The sequence below is a fragment of the Hemiscyllium ocellatum genome, chromosome 5 (assembly GCF_020745735.1).
Source record: "Hemiscyllium ocellatum isolate sHemOce1 chromosome 5, sHemOce1.pat.X.cur, whole genome shotgun sequence".
Lineage (NCBI taxonomy): Eukaryota > Metazoa > Chordata > Chondrichthyes > Orectolobiformes > Hemiscylliidae > Hemiscyllium > Hemiscyllium ocellatum.
This window is the reverse complement of record NC_083405.1, coordinates 71,956,495-71,977,932: the sequence shown is the minus strand read 5'-3', so window position 1 is coordinate 71,977,932 and position 21,438 is coordinate 71,956,495. Positions and strand designations below refer to the sequence as shown.

The 21,438-nt window shown below is 42.8% G+C and overlaps 1 protein-coding gene across 1 annotated transcript in view; it reads left to right on the top strand.

Annotated features, from left to right (window-relative positions):
* Nucleotides 1-21,438, top strand: part of LOC132816073 (contactin-associated protein-like 2) — a 1,374,393-nt gene that overhangs the window by 1,222,475 nt on the left and 130,480 nt on the right. Inside the window, exon 20 of the mRNA XM_060825502.1 lies at nt 13,423-13,556. Within this exon, the coding sequence (XP_060681485.1) occupies nt 13,423-13,556 (134 nt within the window). The remainder of the gene's footprint in view (nt 1-13,422; nt 13,557-21,438) is intronic.

The following is a 21,438-nucleotide window of genomic DNA, read 5'->3' as shown; positions in this document are numbered from 1 at the left end:
ATAACATTCTATTACCTCAGTTTGAGCTACGTGCATTTTGACACGGCTCCAATGTCCTGTTATCTCTCACCCTCCCTGGGGCCTCTTCAGGCTATGCCATCAGCTTTTCAGTCTGCTCTTAGTGTAACATAATGGCTTACTGCTGTCTAGTGAAGCTAACACGTTCCAGACTTGCTAATACTACCTTACGTGAGCACTACCTAACAATAAAGTTTCTTACACTACCTAACCTTAATAATGGATCCCAACACTCCCTCCCTTGGCCTCGAAAGAGGCCACACAAAATACAGCAGCTCGCGCGCAGCAGTCAGGACCCGGATGGTCGGTGAGCGCCCCTCTGTCGCTCCTTTGCAAGACCGACCAATTAGCTTAACCCGGCTTGTCTGACTCTATGGAGACATTGTTATAGGGGATAGGAGTCCCTAAGCAGCATACAACTTCACAAAGCAATCCGCGTCGCAAAAAATCCCTACTCTATGCGCCTCTCCAGTTCGCATACAATCGTTAAGGCACGAGAAGCAGTGAAATAATACATAACAGACATAAGTACTCAAAAGTCGTAACATGGAGGTGGGAGGTCCCCCTCCATCTCAAATTCAGCCATGCCAACTGTCGCACAGGGAGCGCCTGCGCATTCCTGCTGTACAGCTTGATAAGGTGGGGGCGAAGAAAGGTTGTCATCCTTGCCTGTAAGGGCTCGGTCGATAGTTCGAGTTACAAGGGCCCTGAGACAGGGGATACAACAACAGCCGCAAATAATAAAAATAGCAACAGAAATGCTCAGGCCCAGGGCCAACTGCCCCAGCATATTTCCCCACTTCCCGAATGTTTTACTCAACCAATCTATAACAGGATTACTGACCCCAGACTGCAGCTTCAGTTCAGTGGCCAGAGCACGTAGTTTCCTTAAAGTTCTAGTGAGTTTCCCATCTGGGCCCGTATTGTTTGCTATTGGAGTACAACACATTGCACCAAACATCACGCAGACCCCTCCTTTCTCTGCTAAGAGCATATCCTCTGTTACCTGCACGGAGAGTCGTACCGCAAAGCATAGACCCAGCCCTATGAGAAGATGACCAGTCCGCCTTGGTTCAGACATCATCACCACCACTCTCCGTCTCCTCTCCGGGAGCGCCCTCCGCCAGTGATTGTCCTTTTGGAGATCTGGAACAGTGTGAAAAGTGGTGCCAGTTATTGTCCCCCTCCCTGTCCACCCTTAGGGTGTTGTTAGCCACTTCGGTGACTCGGAATGGCCCTTGCCACCTCTGCTCACTCCAGGATGTCCTGCCTGGGTGCCGGAGGTAAACTTCCTCCCCCACCAAGAGCGGTGCCGTTGAACCAGTCTCCTTTTCCCAAGCATCGATCACCTGTTGCCTGACTAGCTTAACCATCTCGTGCAAGACCTGCATGTACTGGGTCATGCCCTGGTTCATGAAGTCCCAGGTGTCCTCCCACCGGGATGATAAGCGAGGTCCGGGCATGGGTCTACCGGTCAGAATCTCATGAGGGGAAAGGAAGGTGTCTCCGCACTTCTCCTGGCGCATGGACATAAGAGCCAGGGGCAGTGCTTGTACCCAAGTCATGGAGGTCCCCGCCAGGACCTTTGCTATCTTGTCCTTCAGGGTCCTATTCGCCCGCTCAACTAAGCCCTGGCTTTCCGGATGGTATACACTGCCAAACCTATGGCTTATTCCCAGCGCCGCCTCCACACGGGCTAGGTGTTCGTTCTTAAAGTGGGTGCCGTTATCGGTACAAACGAGTCTGGGCACCCCATGTCTGGGGATCAACTCATTTCGCAGCCAGTTGGCCACTACCTCCCCATCCTCCTTCTTTGTTGGCGTCGCCTCCACCCACCGGGAAAAACGGTACACAATCACCAGGAGGAACCTGTAGTGGTCTGGCGTGCGCCACTTGGCCCCCATGTCAGTGAAGTCCATGCAGATTTCCTGCCACGGGCCAAGGGGCGTTGGAAAAGTAAGTAGTGGGTGAGGAAGAGCTTTGCGAGCGTTATGCTCATTGCAAATCTTACACTTTGCTCTCAGATTTTCCAATTGTTCCCGTAGCTTGGGAGCCCACCAATGAACCTGCACTGCCAGGAGGACCTTAGTCAGTGCCACATGCGTCGGCCCATGGAGTTCAGCAAATAGTGTGGGGAGCAGGGACCGGGGCGCCACTACCTCTCCGCCTGCCGATCTCCATAGTCAATGCGACGTCCCCACACAAATCGTCTGGGCCACCGCCCCCTTGCTCTCCCACTCACCTTTCTCGGCTGCACTTGCGCGGTCTTGTAACTCAATAAGGTGCATAATGGCATCCTCCCGGTTGACCGGGTTGCCCACATCGCGTTCATTCCCATGTGGTGTCCCCTGTCCATCCGTCATCCCTTCTTCCGTGGCCCCTCTAACACTGTCTCCCTGTGTGGGCTTCCCTTCAAAATCCTGAGCCACCAATCTTGTTTCAGTATCAAATGTCCTTCCACAGTAATGGCATCCTGCCTGTGGAGACCTTCGTCTCTCCCCTGTCGCTCAACCTCTCTATCAAATGCTCCTCCTTGTCTCTCCCTATCCCCTTTCTTCTCTGCCATACATGCTATCACTCGCTGCTCTGGTTGCTCACTTCTGGTTGCATTCTTCTCCTAATTACCTCATCAACCGCAGCTACCATCATTTACGCATACTGCTCCTGTCACTCGTCCTTTCTCTCTTTACAAACACTTTCTGTGCCCTTCCTAACAATTCATTTAATGGTTTTATCCCACTTCACCCTTCTATCTTCCGTATCTTTCCCTATCCAGCATCCCCATATAAGTCTCCTTTCTCCCGCAGTAAATAGTATATTCAAAATAGACATTAACTCAGCCCACAAATACAGACTGGGCCTCAAAAATAAATTAACTTGTTCTGACAATCCTATCGGATTCTCAACCAGGACCGTCATTTCCTTTTAAATGTTCCGACCTCCCCACTGGTGAGGGGGTCACACACAAACCCAATCTCCTTGTCCCCTGTCAACACTTCCCGAAGGGGACAAGTCGTTATGTTCTTCCCTGTTTCTTTCTTTTAAGAAATTTTCCAATGTTCCTATCTTCCCATATGCTCAAACACCAATTTATCAATTCATGCTTGACTAACTTTAAGGCCTGTTCCTAACTTGTAAACATATTTATATATTTACGTCCATTTATTCAGTGTTTAATATTTAAAAAGTAAAATGCATACAGTTCCCAATTTTGAAATCCACTGTAATCGTCCAGATTTAGTACCCTAATTTAGATCCAAAATTAGTTTTCTTATGTACTCCTGACCAATCATTTCTCAATTACAATACTTTAGGTCGTAAAAATAATCAGAGCTGTCTTACAACAATTTGTCAATTCAAGTTAAAAACTTCTAACGCATGCACAATGGTCGAATCCAAGGTCACAGATAATAACCATGGAAGTTTTTGTTTTTACAACTACCCACTGTCGAACGAAACTTCGACTGTCCTTCATATATTGCTTTTATGTAAAAATAAAAGAGGTTAGTAAGAAAAGTAGTTAGGGAGTCATGACTCATAAAAGAACAGAAGTTATTAGCCTTAAAAAATCATGTTAAGTTCACATAAAAAGAAATCACTTTAAACAGCAGTCCCGGAACTCAAGCTCTAGAAACAAAAACAAGAATTCAATCACCAAACAAACAGATGGATCTAAATCATGTTAAACAATCATAACAATCACATCCAAAACAGTCCCGGGACTTACGCCCTAGGTGACAAGACTTAAACATTCAATCACTATCAAACAGATGAATTCAAGCCAGAGCACAAAGTGTTAAACTGCCTGTTAGTTGAGCAGTCTTTTGCAAGTCTCTCTCTCTCTCTGGGCAACAATACAGACTTTTTCACAGACTTCCACACATAGAAACTCTTTTTCTCACACAGACTTTTACAAACACAGAAATACTTATACACACACAGATTTTTACACACCCAGAGACTCTATCTTTCTCATAAACAGACTCCCTCTCACACACACACACAGTCGCTCTGTTCGTAACTCTGTGTCTGTCTCTGTCCCCTGTCCTCTGTCTTTGTCTCCCTCTCCTTGCCCAATGCCCCCCTACTCTAGGAATTCAACTTATGTGCGTCGGGGTTCGTGAGCCCCTATTAAATACTTCCATTATATTGCGGGACGGGCCGGCTACTGAAATACGGTCCAGAAATCGGGTTCTCAAATCCTTGTAATTCGACTCCTGACAAAGCCTGTTCCAGTCAACACTGTCCTCTGGTCAGGGGAAGTATACACTTTACCCCAAATTCGTCAGCGTGGGGGGAAGCATACGCTTTACCCAAATTCGTCAGCGCGGGGGGAAGTATACGCTTTACCCAAATTCGTCAGCGCAAGGGGAAGCCTACGCTTTACCCAAACTCGTCAGCACAGGGGAAGTATCCGCTTTACCCCAAACCAGTCCAAAGCGCAGGGGAAGTATCCGCTTTGCCCCAAAACTATCTCTTCACCAAAACTTCGCAGCGCTGCATCCAAACATGACTCACCACTCTTGACCACCGGTTCACTCTACTTACTCATCTCTAGGACTTTCAATCCTTGACCCAGAGACTTTCGTTACTATAAAACAAAACGGTTCGATTCTCTCTCGGGCTGACAAGCCCAGAATTTCGGTTGGCAAAGAGTTGTGAGACGCCAAACAAATTAAGAATTTAGTGTATTCAAACCCCTACTGGAGATCTTTTGTATAAAGGGCGTCTCCGAGCCCGATTAGGAGTGGCCGGCCGTCCGGCGAGCTCTCAATCCCTGCCAACAGGCGTGTCTCTACTCCATCCCCGTGGCGGGGTCACCATCTCTGTTGGGACAGATCTTCTGTCCCCGTGTTCGTTTGGAGGAGAGAGACACCGGGTCTGATTAAAAGTATAAACAGGTTTAATGAGAGAGAATCGTACACAGTACAGTGAGGTGTCTAGCTCACTGGAGAATGCGTGTTCTGCCTATATTTTAATTTGTCTATCCTTTTGTTCTCTCACATTCCAGAGTTACATCCTTATTTGGTAAAATGCAGAATTTTGGTATGTCATTGGTTCTCACCTGATAACATTCTATTACCTCAGTTTGAGCTACGTGCATTTTGACACAGCTCCAATGTCCTGTTATCTCTCACCCTCCTTGGGGCCTCTTCAGGCTATGCCATCAGCTTTTCAGTCTGCTCTTAGTGTAACATAATGGCTTACTGCTGTCTAGTGAAGCTAACAAGTTCCAGACTTGCTAATACTACCTTACGTGAGCACTACCTAACAATAAAGTTTCTTACACTACCTAACCTTAATAATGGATCCCAACACAACATAAGCAATAGGAACAGGAGTAGGCCACTTAACCCATTGAGCAAACCCCACTATTTCACACGATCATAGAAGATCAAGAATCAAGTTCTTTCAGGAAGGAAACTGCCATCCTTACCTGGTCCTTACATGTGACTCCAGACCCACAAAAATGTGGTTGACTTTTAACTGCCCTCAGGGACATAGGGACTGGCTAAGCCAGCAAAACCCTCATCCTTTGGATGCTTTTTTTACTCTTGTTTTCTCCCTCCTTTTTGAAACAGCAGAGTTATATTTTCTATCCTCCAACCTGCCTTGAACTGTTCCAGAATCTATAGAATTTTGGAAGATGACAACCAACTATTTCATTGGCACCTCCTGAGCAAGGCGTGAGTGGGCAAAAGCATCACTCTTCGTTGGATTTAAAATTATCCTTAATTATTTTTGTTAACAATGATTTGGCCACTTTTCTTGTTGTGGGTATTCTCCTGAAAGAAATGTATAACATTTGCAATGGATGTAAATTTCTTGAATGCCAACCATTGTCTATCCACAGCCATGCCTTTTGATGAAGTAGTTCAATGCAGTCAACTCAACACTCATACGTTCATGATTTCCTTTGTTCAGATTTAATATGGAGAGGTTGGGGCATACAGTTGATTCTAATATTACACAGTAGTTCCGTTCTCATGTGATCTTGCATTATAAGAAAATCACGCAATAGCTGTACCATTTAAACTAATGGGTCCAGAATCACATTCTCACCAATGTATGTAAGAAAGGTTCGCATTCTATAAAAAACGGTCTAAATTCTTCAATCACATTAAAGCCAATTCACGTTGAAGAAATATATGTTATAGCAAAACCAACTGTACTTATGTGTTAAATTGATTAAAATATGTTTCTATGATTGTCATAGTATGTTCATGTTGGCAATATTCTTGCCTGACAACTTATACACTTTCTCACTCATAGTTCCCAACAGAAATCTTCTCGACCGTTACCACCCACAGTTCACACTTCTACCCTTATCTTCACAGTTTATATTAATATTTTCTATCCTTTTCAGTTGATACCACAATTCTTCAATTTCCGTCTCGTTACTGGAGCTCTCCCTCCATCCATAATTTGTAATCAGCCACTTCTAATGTTTTCTGCTGGAACACTTCTCCACCTAATCCTTCCATTTCATCAACTTCATGTCAATACTTCCTTCACCTACAGCTCTTCACAATGGAATTCTTTATCTCTCTCCCTTCAGGTGGCCTTCTTCTACCCTTTCATTCACACAAACAATATTTTTCTGGGCACTGCAGGCTCCTATATAATGATGCTGCTTCTTCTCCCCTATACATTTGTATATTTTCAGATTTGAAATGATAGGATTTCCTGGGAACTAAAATTGAAGTGAGTGGATGTCACTGTTAGCACTAATGGGAGAATCAACAATCATTGTGTAAACTCACAGCTGGTTAACCACAATTTAGTCTCATCTATTTGTTGATCCTCTGAGACAGAAGCCAGAAGGCAGTTTCTTTTACAGGCAAAGAAATAATAAGCTATTGACCAATCTGTCATTTGAGGAAAGTGCATGTTTTTAAAGGGCCTCTGGGTTCTTTAGCTGTGAATGTTCTGATTCATTTAAGTTATAAAGGAATTGAGTTAAGGAAAGACTTTGCAAATGCTAACTGTTTCAATGTTGAATTTGCTTTGCAATTTTTAAATATGTGAGACAGGAAATGACTTATTGAGCCTAAGGATATTGAAGTGTCTTGCTGTTGGAAAGCAAAATCTGACAGAAAAAAGCATAAGCCTGTTAGGGAGGCTAAGGAATTTAATAATCGGAAAATTGGGTCGTGTTAAACTTACAGCATAGAAACATGCCATTTGACTCACTTGTCCATTACTAATGTTTGTATATTTTAAAAATGAATTCATTCATGGGATGTGGGCATCGCTGACTGGCCAAACTTATTGCCCATCCCTAATTCCCTTCAGAAGGTCTTTGGAACTCGCTTGTTGACCGCTTGCACTCCATTTACAGTCTATTTAGGGAACTACTTTAGAGATGTCCTGGAACTATGGTGACTGACCTCCCACTACCCCAGTCATCCTCCTTTCTGCCAGGTATGTCTGAGTGGAGAGTTTCCCTGATCCCCACTGACTCCAGTTTTGCTAGGCCCCCTAGATGCCAAACTGACAGAAATACAACCTTGATGTCATGGGCAGTCACTGTCACCTCACTGCTGAAATTCAGGTTTTTGTCCATGTTTGAATTAAGGGTGTGATGAGATCAGAATCTCTGTGGCCCTGGTGGAACCCAAAATACGCATTGGTGAACTGGTTATTGCAAAGCAATTGTTGCTTAATAGCGCTGTCGAAAGCACTTTCCATTATTTTATTGCTGATTGAGAGTAGACAGGTTGGAATTTGGCTATGTTCAATTTATCCTGCTTCTTGTGTACAAGATCGATTTTGGCAATTTTCCACATTGTCAGATAGATGCCAATATTGTAACATTGGACCAGAAGTCTTCAGCACTGTTGCTGGAATGCAGTCAAGGCCTATAGCCTTTGTAGTATCCAGTACCTTCAACCATTTCTTACATTATGAGGTGTGTGACTAAAGATTTACATCTATGATATTAGGGACCTTTGGAGGAGGCCAAGATGGATCATCCACTCAACATTTCTGGCTGAAGATTGGTGCAAATGCTTCAGCCTATCTTTTGAACTGAAGCACTGATACCCTGCACACTTCCTGACATTTGTCCTGGACATGGCAGACAGGAGGAGATCAGTGCCTCATTGATGCACCAGGAGTTGGATGGGGCTAAGGACGAGCAGTGATGAGCATAACACAAGACCGTGTCAGACTGGTCTTAGATTCACCATCTAGACGACAGTGGTCTCGACAGTCTAGAAGAATCCTGAGTACTGTAGGAAGTGGGTCAATGGCAATCACCACTTCGCTGGCTTATGGGGGGGGGTGGGGTGACAATAATCTAGTGGTATTATTGCTGGACTGTTAATTAGATTGGATTAGATTACTTACAGTGTGGAAACAGGCCCTTCGGCCCAACAAGTCCACACCGACCTGCCGAAGCGCAACCCACCCATACTCCTACATTTACCCCTTACCTAACACTGTGGGCAATTTAGCATGGCCAATTCACCTGACCTGCACATCTTTGGACTGTGGGAGGAAACCGGAGCACCCGGAGGAAACCCACGCAGACACGGGGAGAACGTGCAAACTCCACACAGTCAGTCGCCTGAGGCGGGAATTGAACCTGGGTCTCTGGCGCTGTGAGGCAGCAGTGCTAACCACTGTGCCACCGTGCCGCCCAATGGTGGAATTAGAATTAAGAATCGAATAATGACTATGAATCCAATGTTGGTTGTCAGGAAAAATCTATTAAGGAAACCGCCAGCCTTACCCGTCAAGATTAGAGTGGTGCTGGAAAAGCACAGCAGGTCAGGCAGCAGCTGAGGAGCAGGAAAATCAATGTTTCAGGCAAAAGCCCTTCATCAGTACCCACCTCCACCTACCATCCTTACCTGGTCTAGCCTACATGTGACTCCAGACCCATAGCAAGATGATTGACAATTAGCGATGAGCAATAAATGCTGGCCTCGCAAGCAACACCTTCATCCCATGATAGAATAAAGAGAAGCGTCACTATCTTTTCTCCAAAACACCACACTCATCTCTCCTACTGTACCTTTCTCCCACCAAGGCTCATGCTCCAATGTTCTCACCAGTTCCGGCAATATCTTCCTTCAATCACTGGCACCCATCCTTAACCCAATACAACTAATTCCACATGTATTGCCTACTCAATTCCCTAGGACACCTTCCCACCCCCCACCTGGAAAGTAATGGCTGTGTCATTCACTTTCATCTCCCATGTTACCAGCCTCTTTCCCATTCATGAAGAAAAGAAAAGCCTTTGACGGGGCAGAAAGACTCAAGATAGGTAGTAGCCTGCTTAAAATTTGACTCTTCATCACTTATGTGGAGAGTTCCTGAATCTGGCTGTATCCAAGTTATTGGCAGTTTCCCTTGACTTGCTGCACTGGAGTCCCCTAAACAAAGCCCCACCTCTGCCTTGACTGAGACTGGTACCCCATAAGATGGTAAGCTGCCTTCCTTTGTGCCTGTGCTAAAGAGCAAGGCAAGGTAGAAATAATATGACCCCTTTGGCTAAGAGGCAAAGTACTCAAACGCAAGCCAATGCAAGACAGGGATGCTGTGAGCATGCACTTAGGTTAGGTTCAGAGTGAGTAAGCTATGTGACAGTGAATGAAGAAGTCAGAGATGCAGTCTGGTCTTGTCCATGAGTTGGCTGTGTGTTGCTGAGTGCACAGTCCCCTTGCTGCAGCATTACAACGAGAGCCACAGCCCAAGGTACAGCAATGAAGTGCAGCAGTATCATGTAAGTAGATTGAAGATGTATCGTGAGGGTTCTTAGAGGCTGGCACATATCAGATGCCAACATCCAAGGGCATGTATTGCATGTGGCCAGTGTCCACGAGTGTGTCCTGAAATGTTGGTGCCTAGTGTCCAACATGGAAATAGTTCAGATTGAGTTGTGAGCTGAATTCCTCTGATACCTGCTTTAATTTTCATGTTAAGATTTCTTGACATCTAGCTTGTTTGGTAAGATGGGAAGGTGAATATCAAAGGGATGAGTTGCGCTTTTACTAAGATGTTTAGCAAGCATTTTCCCCTCAAATTCTAACTTCCTGCTGCCCCTAACAAGGAACTCGCCACACCACTTATCAAGCTCATAAATAATTATCTGAGATGCCCCCGACATTGAGAAAGGGCTCACCAAACTTCTACGTGTATTCTGACATCAGTCCAAACATAACCCAAATCATTCAGACCCCTATAAGATTCTGCCTGCTTGTTTAATGATGATGCCCAGATAAAAAGTGACATCCAGGCATGATGGACACTGGTACAATCAGAACTGGAGACCACTGCTGCAGCCATAAATGTTCTTGAGGAAGAGGCATCAACAGAAGCTGGAGAAAGGGAAGTCTTAAGACATGCAGAGTTGGACTGACACAGCCTGGCTAGGGACGTGAAGGACATGGGTGGGAGGGATTGGAATTGCCAGGAGGCATGGAATCCCACATGGGGGCTTCCTATTAGCAAATTGGGCCCATAATTGAGAATCTTTAAATGTGTATTATTGGGTACTAAGAAGCTCACTTGGCCCAGCCACACCCACCACCTGCTTGTCAATATTTCCTAACAAATAAACACGTAATTAAACTGGAGCACTTTATTGAAATATTTCAGTAAATAAAATTAACATAAATATCTTTTGATTAGTTAATCATTTCAATAGTTAATCATTTCAATAGTTTTTAATACTGATTACTGATAGCATTATTAGATAAATTGTTTTGGAGGAATTACCAAGTTATTCAGTGTGACAGGAATGACTTGACATGCTTAGGGATCCTGGACTCATGTATGTAACCATAGATATTGATATAATGCATGTCATTTTATAATGACAAACAGGAGTTGAATGATTGTACTTATTGCTCCCATTTTGCTTCTAAAAATTGTGTAAGTCAAAAAAGCTTTCCTTAAGGGAAAACTAATGCACGGTTTTTCAAAATTGGAGACATCAGATTTCCCTTCGCAGTTGTCATAAATTTTAGAAAGACACAAATGAACAATGCGTAAGCCAAAATACGATGACAAGCAACCTCTCAGCTCGACAGGCATTTTACTACTGAATAAATTAGCAGTACATCCTTCATAACCCCTGAAAGTAATTGGAAACAAGGTATGGGGTTATATAGAATATGAGTTGTTATGTGAATTGTGCATGATTTGGATGAAAGATTGTACCTTCAGTCCACAAATAAGTATTCCCTACACAATGGGCAGCAAATAAAAACAAGGTGTATATTCCACACACAAGCCAGGTTTTGTAAAATTTAAAATGAAAATTGCAGAATCTAAGTTATTGTTATTATTTTTATTCCTTAATTCATTCAAAGAATACTCCTGGTTAATTGCAACCGGTTTATCCAGCTGTTAATCCATTCCAGTCTGCACCATGTCCAAATCAGGACATAGGTCAGCATGGACATGGTGGGCCAAAGGGCCTGTTTCTAAGCTGTACAACTTTAAGTCAGGCCAGAAATATGGTGCTGCCTTTGAACCATCAAGGGTACCCACCTGCACTTATAAGACCATAAGACATAGGAGTGGAAGTAAGGCCATTCGGCCCATCGGGTCCACTCGCCATTCAATCATGGCTGATGGGCATTTCAACTCCACTTACCAGCATTCTCCCCGTAGCACTTAATTCCTCGTGACATCAAGTCTATAGAAACATAGAAAATAGGTGCCCTTCGAGCCTGCACCACCATTCAATATGATCATGGCTGATCATGCAATCACAGTATCCCATTCTGACTTTTACTCCATGCCCGTTGATCCCTTTAGCCTCAAGGGCCACATCCAGCTCCCTCTTGAATATCTAATGCTCTGGTCCAAAAAGCTTTCTTTGGTAGAGAATTCCACAGGTTCACAACTCTGAGTGAAGAAATTCTTCTTCACCTCAGTCCTGAATGGCTTTCTCCCTATTCTTTGACTATGACCTTCTTCTTGCATCCAGCCAGTCCAGTCTGAATTATAGGTTTTAGATTAGACTTAGATTAGACTTACAGTGTGGAAACAGGCCCTTCGGCCCAACAAGTCCACACCGACCCGCCGAAGCGCAACCCACCCATACCCCTACATTTACCCCTTACCTAACACTACGGGCAATTTAGCATAGCCAATTCACCTGACCCGCACATCTTTGGACTGTGGGAGGAAACCAGAGCACCCAGAGGAAACCCACACAGACACGGGGAGAACGTGCAAACTCCACACAGTCAATCGCCTGAGTCGGGAATTGAACCCGGGTCTCAGGCGCTATGAGGCAGCAGTGCTAACCACTGTGCCACCGTGCCGCCCACCAAGACTTTATATATTTCTATGAGACTCCCCTCCCCGCTCCCCCCCCCCCACCTCATTCTTCTAAATTCCAGCAAGTACAAGTCCAGTTGATCCATCCTTTTTCATATGTCAGTCCAGCCATTCTGGTAATCAGTCTGGTGAACCCTCGCTGGACTCCCTCAATAGCAAGTATGTCCTTCCTCAGACAAGGAGATTAAAACTGCAATCAATGCTCAAGGTTTGGCTCCACCAAGGCCCTGTATAACTGCAGCAAGCCATCTTTTCTCCGATACTCAAATCCTCTCGCTATGAAGGCCAGCATGCCATTAGCTTTCCTCACCACCTGCTGCACCTGCATGCCAACCTTCAATGACTGTTCCACTGTGACACCCAGTTCTTGTTGTACCTCACCTTTTCCTAAACTGCCACTATTCAAATAATAATCTGTCTTCCTGTTTTTGCCACCAAATTGATAACTTCACATTTATCCACATTATATTGCATTTGCCAAGTATTTGCCCGCTAGCACACAGCTAGCTTATCCAAGCGACTTGCAGCATCTTAGCATCTAATAGCCTATAAGCCACTGTTGGCTGTTCCATGGAGGAATTGCCACTCAAACATCAAGGCCCATCTGTTGTGGTCATTTTAAAAATGGAAAACAAACTGAAGGAGTTTTCTCCCTTATTATCTGTCCATCTTTGATTAATAGCTCCCACTGTCGGGCAGTGGGTCTACTGATTTGTCAGTCCTGGTGTGCCTTCCATTGGTCCTTCAACCTCAGAAGCTTACCCAACAAATATAATTGGATAGGGGTTGCCCCTACTTTTTTAAAATAGTGGTGGACAAATCTGGAACACACCATTTGGATTTGGGTATCGGCATTGGCCTCCATGCTCAGTTCCCATAGTGTAATGAAAACTCAGGCCATTGAATCATCAGGAGACTTCTGACCACTTTGTGTCCAGTTGGTAAGAGGCTGCAGTGCAAATGACCTTAACTGTTCTATAACTTTATTGAACTTGACAGAAAATTATTGCCAAAACTTTTAAATGATAAAGCCAGTGATTGCAATCTTTCAAAGTACAGTTCTTATTTAATATTGAGAAGTCCTTCTGATTTTTACAGGAAGTCTTCAGATTCGGTACAACTTAGGAGGTACAAAAGAGCCTTTCAGAATTGACCTGAACCATCGAAATCTAGCTAATGGACAACCACATAGTGTCAACATCAGTAGACATGGGAAGGAGCTACATCTCCAGGTAAATATTGTTCTTCTGGCAATAAGATGCTTGATAAGGTGAACTTGTATCTCTGTATGGTTGTTCTTTCACCTCAATTCAAGATGAGAGATGTCGTTATTCAGAAAGATCAAGACATTCTTGTACACAGATCACCCCTATTGTTCTAGTCAGCCACAGCCTTTTGTCATTTGAATGTCAAAGCAACATATTACAATTAAAATATTAATGGATTTTATTTAACTTTCGCCATGACCAACAATGAATCACAATAGAAAAACATTTTGTCTACTTCAGAGATAGGATAGATATTTAATTCACACAAGTGATTCTCAGATATTTTTAATCCTTTAAAATATAACTTTTAAAATATAACTTTAAAGAACTAAGGGAGCAACATTTTCACGCAGTGGGTGGTACGTGTGTAGAATGAGCTGTCAGAGGAAGTGTTGGAGGCTAGTACATTGCAACATTTAAAAGGCATCTGGATGGGTATGTGAATAGGAAGGGTTTGGAGGGATATGGGCCAGGTGCTGGCAGATGCGACTAGATAGGGTTGAAATATCTGGTCGGCATGGACGAGTTGGACGGAAGAGTTTGTTTCCGTGCTTTATATCTCTATGGCTCTATTTATAACATTGCCATGCCAATATTTGGCCTGCTGTTCTTCCTTTCCACAAAGAAAAAGAATGGGATTCTATTACATTTTTTAAACTTTTTTTTTGGGAAGCAAGCCATAAAATGTATTCACACATTCTTGCATTCCTACTTGAATTTCTATACACAGTTATCTAATATTGTGAAAATTTTTCTCTGTTGTATTCCTTTTATGTTAAACTCTCCCAGTTTTGTTTTGTCTTTTGGGGATGCATTAATAACAGCATGCAAAGTTTAAAGAATAGTGACTTTATTAGGCAGGGACATATCAATTATTTAATTCAGTTAGTATTTGAAATAAGTTGAGAATTCACGCTGGCTCCTAAAGCAGGATCAATTTCACCAGACTGCAGTCTGTGTCAAAGCTCTTAGTATGTAAATTGTTCTGATTGCTCTGGTGGGGGTCCTGCAGAGCCATAAACCCTTTCACGGTTACTTCCACTACTCCACAAGCCTGATAATTCCCTCATCTCCTGAGTGAACCTTCTCTGAAATGCTTCCTTAAGCAAGGAGACTGAAATTACACAAATATTCCAGGTACAGTCTGACACTATAGTGATAAAAATGGATGACTGACTTTCAAATTCCAACATCCATCACTTTATTTTAATAACCGGGAGCTTCATAGCATAAATGCTATTTTTAAAAAAGGGAGGGAAAAAACTGACTTAAGATGGCCACAGCAATCAACTGAGCTCACCATTTGGCCAAGCAAAGAAATCTGGGTGGAAAAAATGAAATTGTCTGGAACTGAAATTAACATTTTTATCCAGGTTTGCTGAAAACTAGCCCAACCAGTCAGGGGTGAAGATACACTTACATCCTTGTTTGATTTAGACATGTAGAAACAGAATATAATAAACATTTCCAGTAACAGACATAAAGCATACATGTATGATAAGTTTCATGTACTGAGATAAAATACATCGCCTACAATTATCACACTTAGAAACAAGCGCCGATTGAACACAATGAAATGCACAGACCAACTGTATATTTCAGAGAGCTACTTTTCATAGAATAGAAATTAAGAATTTGTGACTGAAACAAGCTGGAGAAAGCTGTCTCTGTTAGTCTCTCACAAAAAAGGTATTCAGTGACAAAGCTGAGTGAAAAGAAACATTAGAACATTGAGAACTCAAGGTACAACTAGATTTTATAGCATGGGGGAGGTGCAATTGAGAACAGTCTAAGTCCATAGTGAAAAAATTGTACATTCTAAGCTTCCTTTAGTGATCTTGAGTTCCAGTGGTGTCATGGCCAAAGTGGAGGCAGCCTTTTTTAAATTATAGCCAGTCTTTTCCAAATTTGTCACATTTTGCCTTCAAAACTGAATTACCTAGTTGATAAAATGCAAATGCAACTTAGATGTGGTTTGTCACAATGATATTCACCATTGTTGCACTCTTTTCTGCATACAACATTAATCTGTTCCCTCTTTCAATTTTGAATTTGTGTTTTCAATAATTGAAAAATCCAAATAACTACCACCATGCTTATTTCTTAGAACAAATTCCGATGACAAGACATACTGGAAACTAAACAGCAGAGGCAGTCAGCTGTGAAGGTTCACTGCTGGGTCAGACCGCTGTGCAGTTTTACTTCTCCATTTTTTCTCCTCTCATGTGGTATCTGCTCTATCTTTCTTTTCCTTCTTTCTTGAAGTAATATTGTTTTGATCTCTTTTTAACCAAAGTTACAAAACAATGCATCAGCTTGTAAAACAGTAATTACTGCTCCAAACATTTGAGGAAATCAACTCCTACACTGAAAATACCTCAAAAAAAGAGCAGCTCTTATAGGCACAGTTTTTTTTTCCCATCCTCCATCTTGGATTACCCAGAATCCTGGGTAAATGAATAGGAAGGGTTTAAGGGGATGTGGGCCAAATACTAGCAAATGGGACTAGATTAATTTGGGGATATCTGGTCAACATGGACGATTTGGACCAAAGGGTCTGTTTCCATGCTGTACAACTTTGTGACTCTATGTTCCTCCCTTTTCACTCTCACACTTTAGGAATAGAATTGCCGACAAAATCACTCTCTTTCCTCATTTTTATCTCTGAAACCTGCTTTCAGCTGCAAGGTAAAAACAGCGAGAAATAGTCCTGTCCCTAATACATTTTTGTTGTCACAGCTCTTTTTATTTTTACATTTACCTTTGGCATCAAACTCAACATGCAGGACAAAACCTAATTGCGACTATCCATAAACATTTGTCAGTGTCTGAGGAGATGCAAATGGTGTGGAACACTGTGCAATCATCGTCTAACAGCCCCACTTATGACCTTATGGTAAAGGATACATCATTGATGAAGGAGTTGAGGTTTGGGACAAGGGCACTCCTAAGCTGAAGAAAGACAAATATTTATGAACATGCAAATATTCAAATTTATTACACCATTCAATATTAACATGGCTATTCATTTTGTCTTTTGAATTCTCATCTCACCCTGATAACTTTTGATTCCCCTGCCGAACAAGAATCTATCTATTTTTGCCTTAGTCATATTCAATGATCCTACATCCACTATCTGCTGAGAGTTCCAACACCTCAAAATCCAAAATAAATTTTAATCATCACTATCCTGAAAGAGAGCCCCTTCATTTTAAAGGTGTCCCTGGGTTCTGGACTCACCCAGATGAAGAAACATTCTTTCATGTCTACCTTCTCATGGCCATTCAGGATTTTACACCTTTCAATGAAGTCAATCCTTACTCTTCTAAACTCTGGTGGACATTTGTGACAGTTTGCCCCAGCACGGTGGCAATGTTTATGTTATCTCCTGTAGTGCATGAAATCAAAAATGAATATTGTGGCATTGAAGAATCCAACAGATATTTATTAAAACTAGCTATTAGGAAGATAAGAAATAGGTACAAAGGTATCCTGTTTGGCCCCTCTAGCCTGCTCCACTATTCAATACGATCATGCCAGATCCGACACTCCTTATGCCCATTTCCTGCCCTTCCTCCATAACCCTGCATACTCTCAAGAAATTATCTATGTCAGCCTTAAATACACACAGAGAGCCTGATTGCTCTCTGTGGCAAGGAGTTCCAAAGGTTCACAGTCCTCAGAGAAGGAATTCCTCCTCATCTCAGTTTTAAATTAATACCCTTTTATTCTGAGACCATGCCCTTTGGACCTAGATTCTTCCATCGAGTCATGGAGATGTACAGCACAGAAGCAGACCCTTCAGCCCAGCTCGTCCATGTTGACCAGATATCCTAAATTAATCTAGTCCCATTTGCCAGCACTTGGCCCATAACCCTGTAAACCCTTCCTGTTCATATACCCATTCTGATGCCTTTTAAATATTATAAATGTACCAGCCTCCATCACTTCCTCTGGTTGCTCATGCCATACACACACCACCCTCTGTATGAAAAAGTTGCCCTTTAGGTCCCTTTTAAATCTTTCCCCTCTCACCTTAAACATCTGCCCGCTAGCTCTGGACTCACCCACCCCATGGAAGAGACCTTGTCTATTTGCCCAATCTATGCCCGTCATGATTTTATAAATCTCTATAAAGTCACCCCTCAGCTTCCGATGTTTGAGGGAAAACAGCCCCAACCTATTCAACTTCTCCCAATAGCTCAAACCCTTCAACCCTGGCAACATCCTTGTAAATTCTGCAACATTCATGAAGGAAAAATTCCTCTCAGCACTGAAGTCCCACCTTCATATTGAGAATAACCTCCATCATGTTGTGTGGCATTATTACTGTGTTAAATGGGACAGATTTTGAACAGGTCTAGCAAGTCAAGTCTGGGCATCCATGAGGCTCTGTGGGCCATAAAAGCATCAAAAATGTATTCCAGCACAATCTGCAACCTCATGGTCTGGTAGAGCTCCTACTCAGCCATTACCATCAAGCCAGGGGATCAATGCTCATTGCAGCACCAGACATATCTAAAATGAGGTGTCAATGTGGAGAAGCTACCAGAAAGGATTCCTTGCATGCCAAAAAGCACAACCAGAAAGTGATAGACAGAGCTAAGAAAACCCACAGCCAATGGATCAGATCTAAGCTCTGTAGTCCTGCTAGTGGACAATTAAACAATTCACTGGAGGATAAGGATCTACAAATAGCCTATCCTCAATGATGAAAGAGCCCAGCACATTGGGACAAAAGATAAGGCTGAAGCACTTGCAGCAACTTCAGCCAGTAGTGCCAGGTGGATTATCCATTATGCCCTCCTCCAGTGGTCCCCAACAATACCCAATTTTTAGCCAATTAAATTCACTGTTCATGATATGAAAAAATGTTGGAGACATTGGATACTGCAAAGGCTATGAGCCCTGACAATATTCTGCCAATAGTACTGAAGACTTGTGTTCCAGAACTTGGTGTTACCCCAGCCAAGCTGTTCTAGTCCAATTACAAAACAGGTATCTACCTGACTGAGTGATTCCAATTCATCCAATTACTGTCCCATCAGTCAGCCAGAGCAGTGGCTCAGTGCTTAGCACTGCTGCCTCACAACACAAGGACTGGGTTCAATTCCACCCATGGGTGACTGCTTGTATGGAATTGGCACATTCTCCCTATGTCTGCATGGGTTCCCTCCGGGTGGTCTGCTTTCCTCCCACAGTCCAAAGATGTGCAGGTTAGGTGGAATGGCCATGCTAAGTGGCTTATAATGTCCATGGATGTGCAGGTTAGTTGGATTAGCCCGTGAAATGCAGGGTTACAGGAATAGGGTAAGAAGGTAGGTCTGGGTGGGATACTCTTTGGAGGGTCGGTGTGGATTCTATCAGCCAAATGGCCTGCTTCCATACTCTAGGAATTCCATAATTCTATGATCAGTCTATTCTTAATCATCAGTAAGGTAATGGAAGGTGTTCTCAAACAATACCATCAAGCAGCACCTGCTCAGCAATAGTCTGCTCAGTGATGCCCAATTTGGATACCCCCAGGGCCACTCAGCTTCTGGCCTCATTACAACATTGGTTCAAACATGAACAAAGAGCTGAATTCCAGAGGCAAAGTGAAAGCAACAGCCCTTGACATCAAGACTACATTCAACTCAGTGTGGCCTCAAAGAGCCCTACCAAAACTAGAATCTATGGATGTCGAGGGCAAAGTCTGTATCTTTGGAGTAATACCTGGCACATAAGAAGATGGTCGTGGTTGTTGGAGGTCAGTCATCTCAACTCCAAAACATCTCTGCAAGAGTTCCTCAGGGTGTGTCCTCGGCTCAACCATCTTCAGCTGCTTCATCAATGACCTTCCCTCCATTGTACGGTCAGAAGTGGAGATGTTTGCAGATGATGGTGTAGTATTCAGCACCATTCGTGATGTCTCATATACTGAAACAGTCCACGTTCAAATGTAACAAAATCTAGATAATATCCAGGTTTGGGCTAACAAGGGGCAAGTAACACTTGTGCCACACAAATGCCAAATAAGAGACAATCTAACCACTGTCCCTTGACATTTAATGGTGTTACCATCACTGAATCCTCCACTATTAACATCCTGGAAGTAACCATTGATCAGAAACTCAACTGGACTCACTGCATAAACACTGTATCTACAAGAACAGGTCAGTGGCTAGAAATATTACAACAAGTAACTCACCTCTTGACTTTCCAAAATCTGTCCATCATCTTCATTACACAAGTCAGGAGTGTAATAGAGTACTCCCCATTTGCCTAGATGAGTGCAGCTCCAACAATACTCAAGAAGCTTGACAGCATCCAAGATAAAACAGCCACCTTGTTTGGCATCACATCCACAAACATGCACTCCGCCCACCTCCAACGCTCAGTAGCAGCACTGATACTATCTATACAATTCACTGCAGAAATTCACCAAAGACCGTCAACCAGCACCTTCCAAACCCACAACCACTTCCATCTAGAAGGACAACAGATATATGAGAACACCACAACCTGCAAGTTCCCCTCCAAGCCATTCACCATCTGACTTGGAAATATAAAACTATTCCTGCACTGTTATTGGGTTAATATCATGGAATTCCCTCCCTAATGGCATTGGGGGTCAACCCACAGGAGGTGGACTGCAGCAATTCAAGAAAGCAGTTCACCACCACCTTCTCAAGGGCAAGCAGGGACAGGCAACAAATGTTGACCCAACCGGTGTCGACCACACCCCACAAATGAATGAAACAAATTATACTTTTAAAGGTCTAGTAACATTTTGTGCCATTTTCCTATTTTATTTGCAGTAATGGAATTTCAACTGCATACTATAAATTTGAGATTTAATTTCTAAAAAAATTTCAAAACAGAATCATTAAAAATTCCACAAAAGCCAGTTTGATAGATTAGGTGATACAAACTGCGAAGTGAGAAATAAATTAAAATGTTTATCTCGCAATTATTGATGCCATTCTTCCTGTGATCAGCTTTGTTTTCAGCAATTAAAAAAAGCTTTATAAATGGTGACACTTTTATTTCACACTATGAGGACACTGCCTCTGAGCCTGATCAATGTTGAAGTCTGTATGAAAAAGAAGATTCTATTCATCTCATAGGTTAGCTTTTCTTATAGTACAATTCTGGCTTAAATCCAGGAAATCAGCTGTTACATAAGTTCCCAAAGCTTTGCTGTGAGATTTATTGCCCTCAAGACATAATGGGAGTCATTTTTCATTGTGCCACCTGTGCAGTGACCTGCAGGATCAAGACACCCATCAGTTGTCAAACTCTCCCAAGTTTTATCCCAGGCTGCTGCCCAAGTAGTGAAGTTGAAAATTATCTCCCTCTCCAGATTAAAACTATAGGAGCAGCATTGAACAAATCTGTCTTCACACAGCTACACACGACTAACATGCAATCAGTGTACACATTATATTAGGGAAAAATGTCTGTCATGTCATGCAATATTAACTGTGTAGTTTGGTGTATTTTTTGAAAATGTATCAGCTGAATGCAGATATCCATGCACAGCTATATATATGATAACTTTCTTCTAAAAATGCAGTGACATTTTGTACTGTTTTCTTGTTTAACATAGGATTCTACTGGCCTTTCTACTTACAAAAAATTGGAATCGTTATCGTTATTTTCTGTGGACTAGTTTAAATTGCACAGCTATTCAAACACGTACTACTGTGGAGTCAGTATAGGCTATATGCTCTATCCTGTGGTTGAAATGTGTGTGCTTTTTAAATTAAGAATTAATTGCTGAATGCTTGCTTAAAAATGGGCATGAAAAGCAATCCAGCTCATATCACGAAAAAACATCTGCAAATCTAAAATAGGGTCTGCT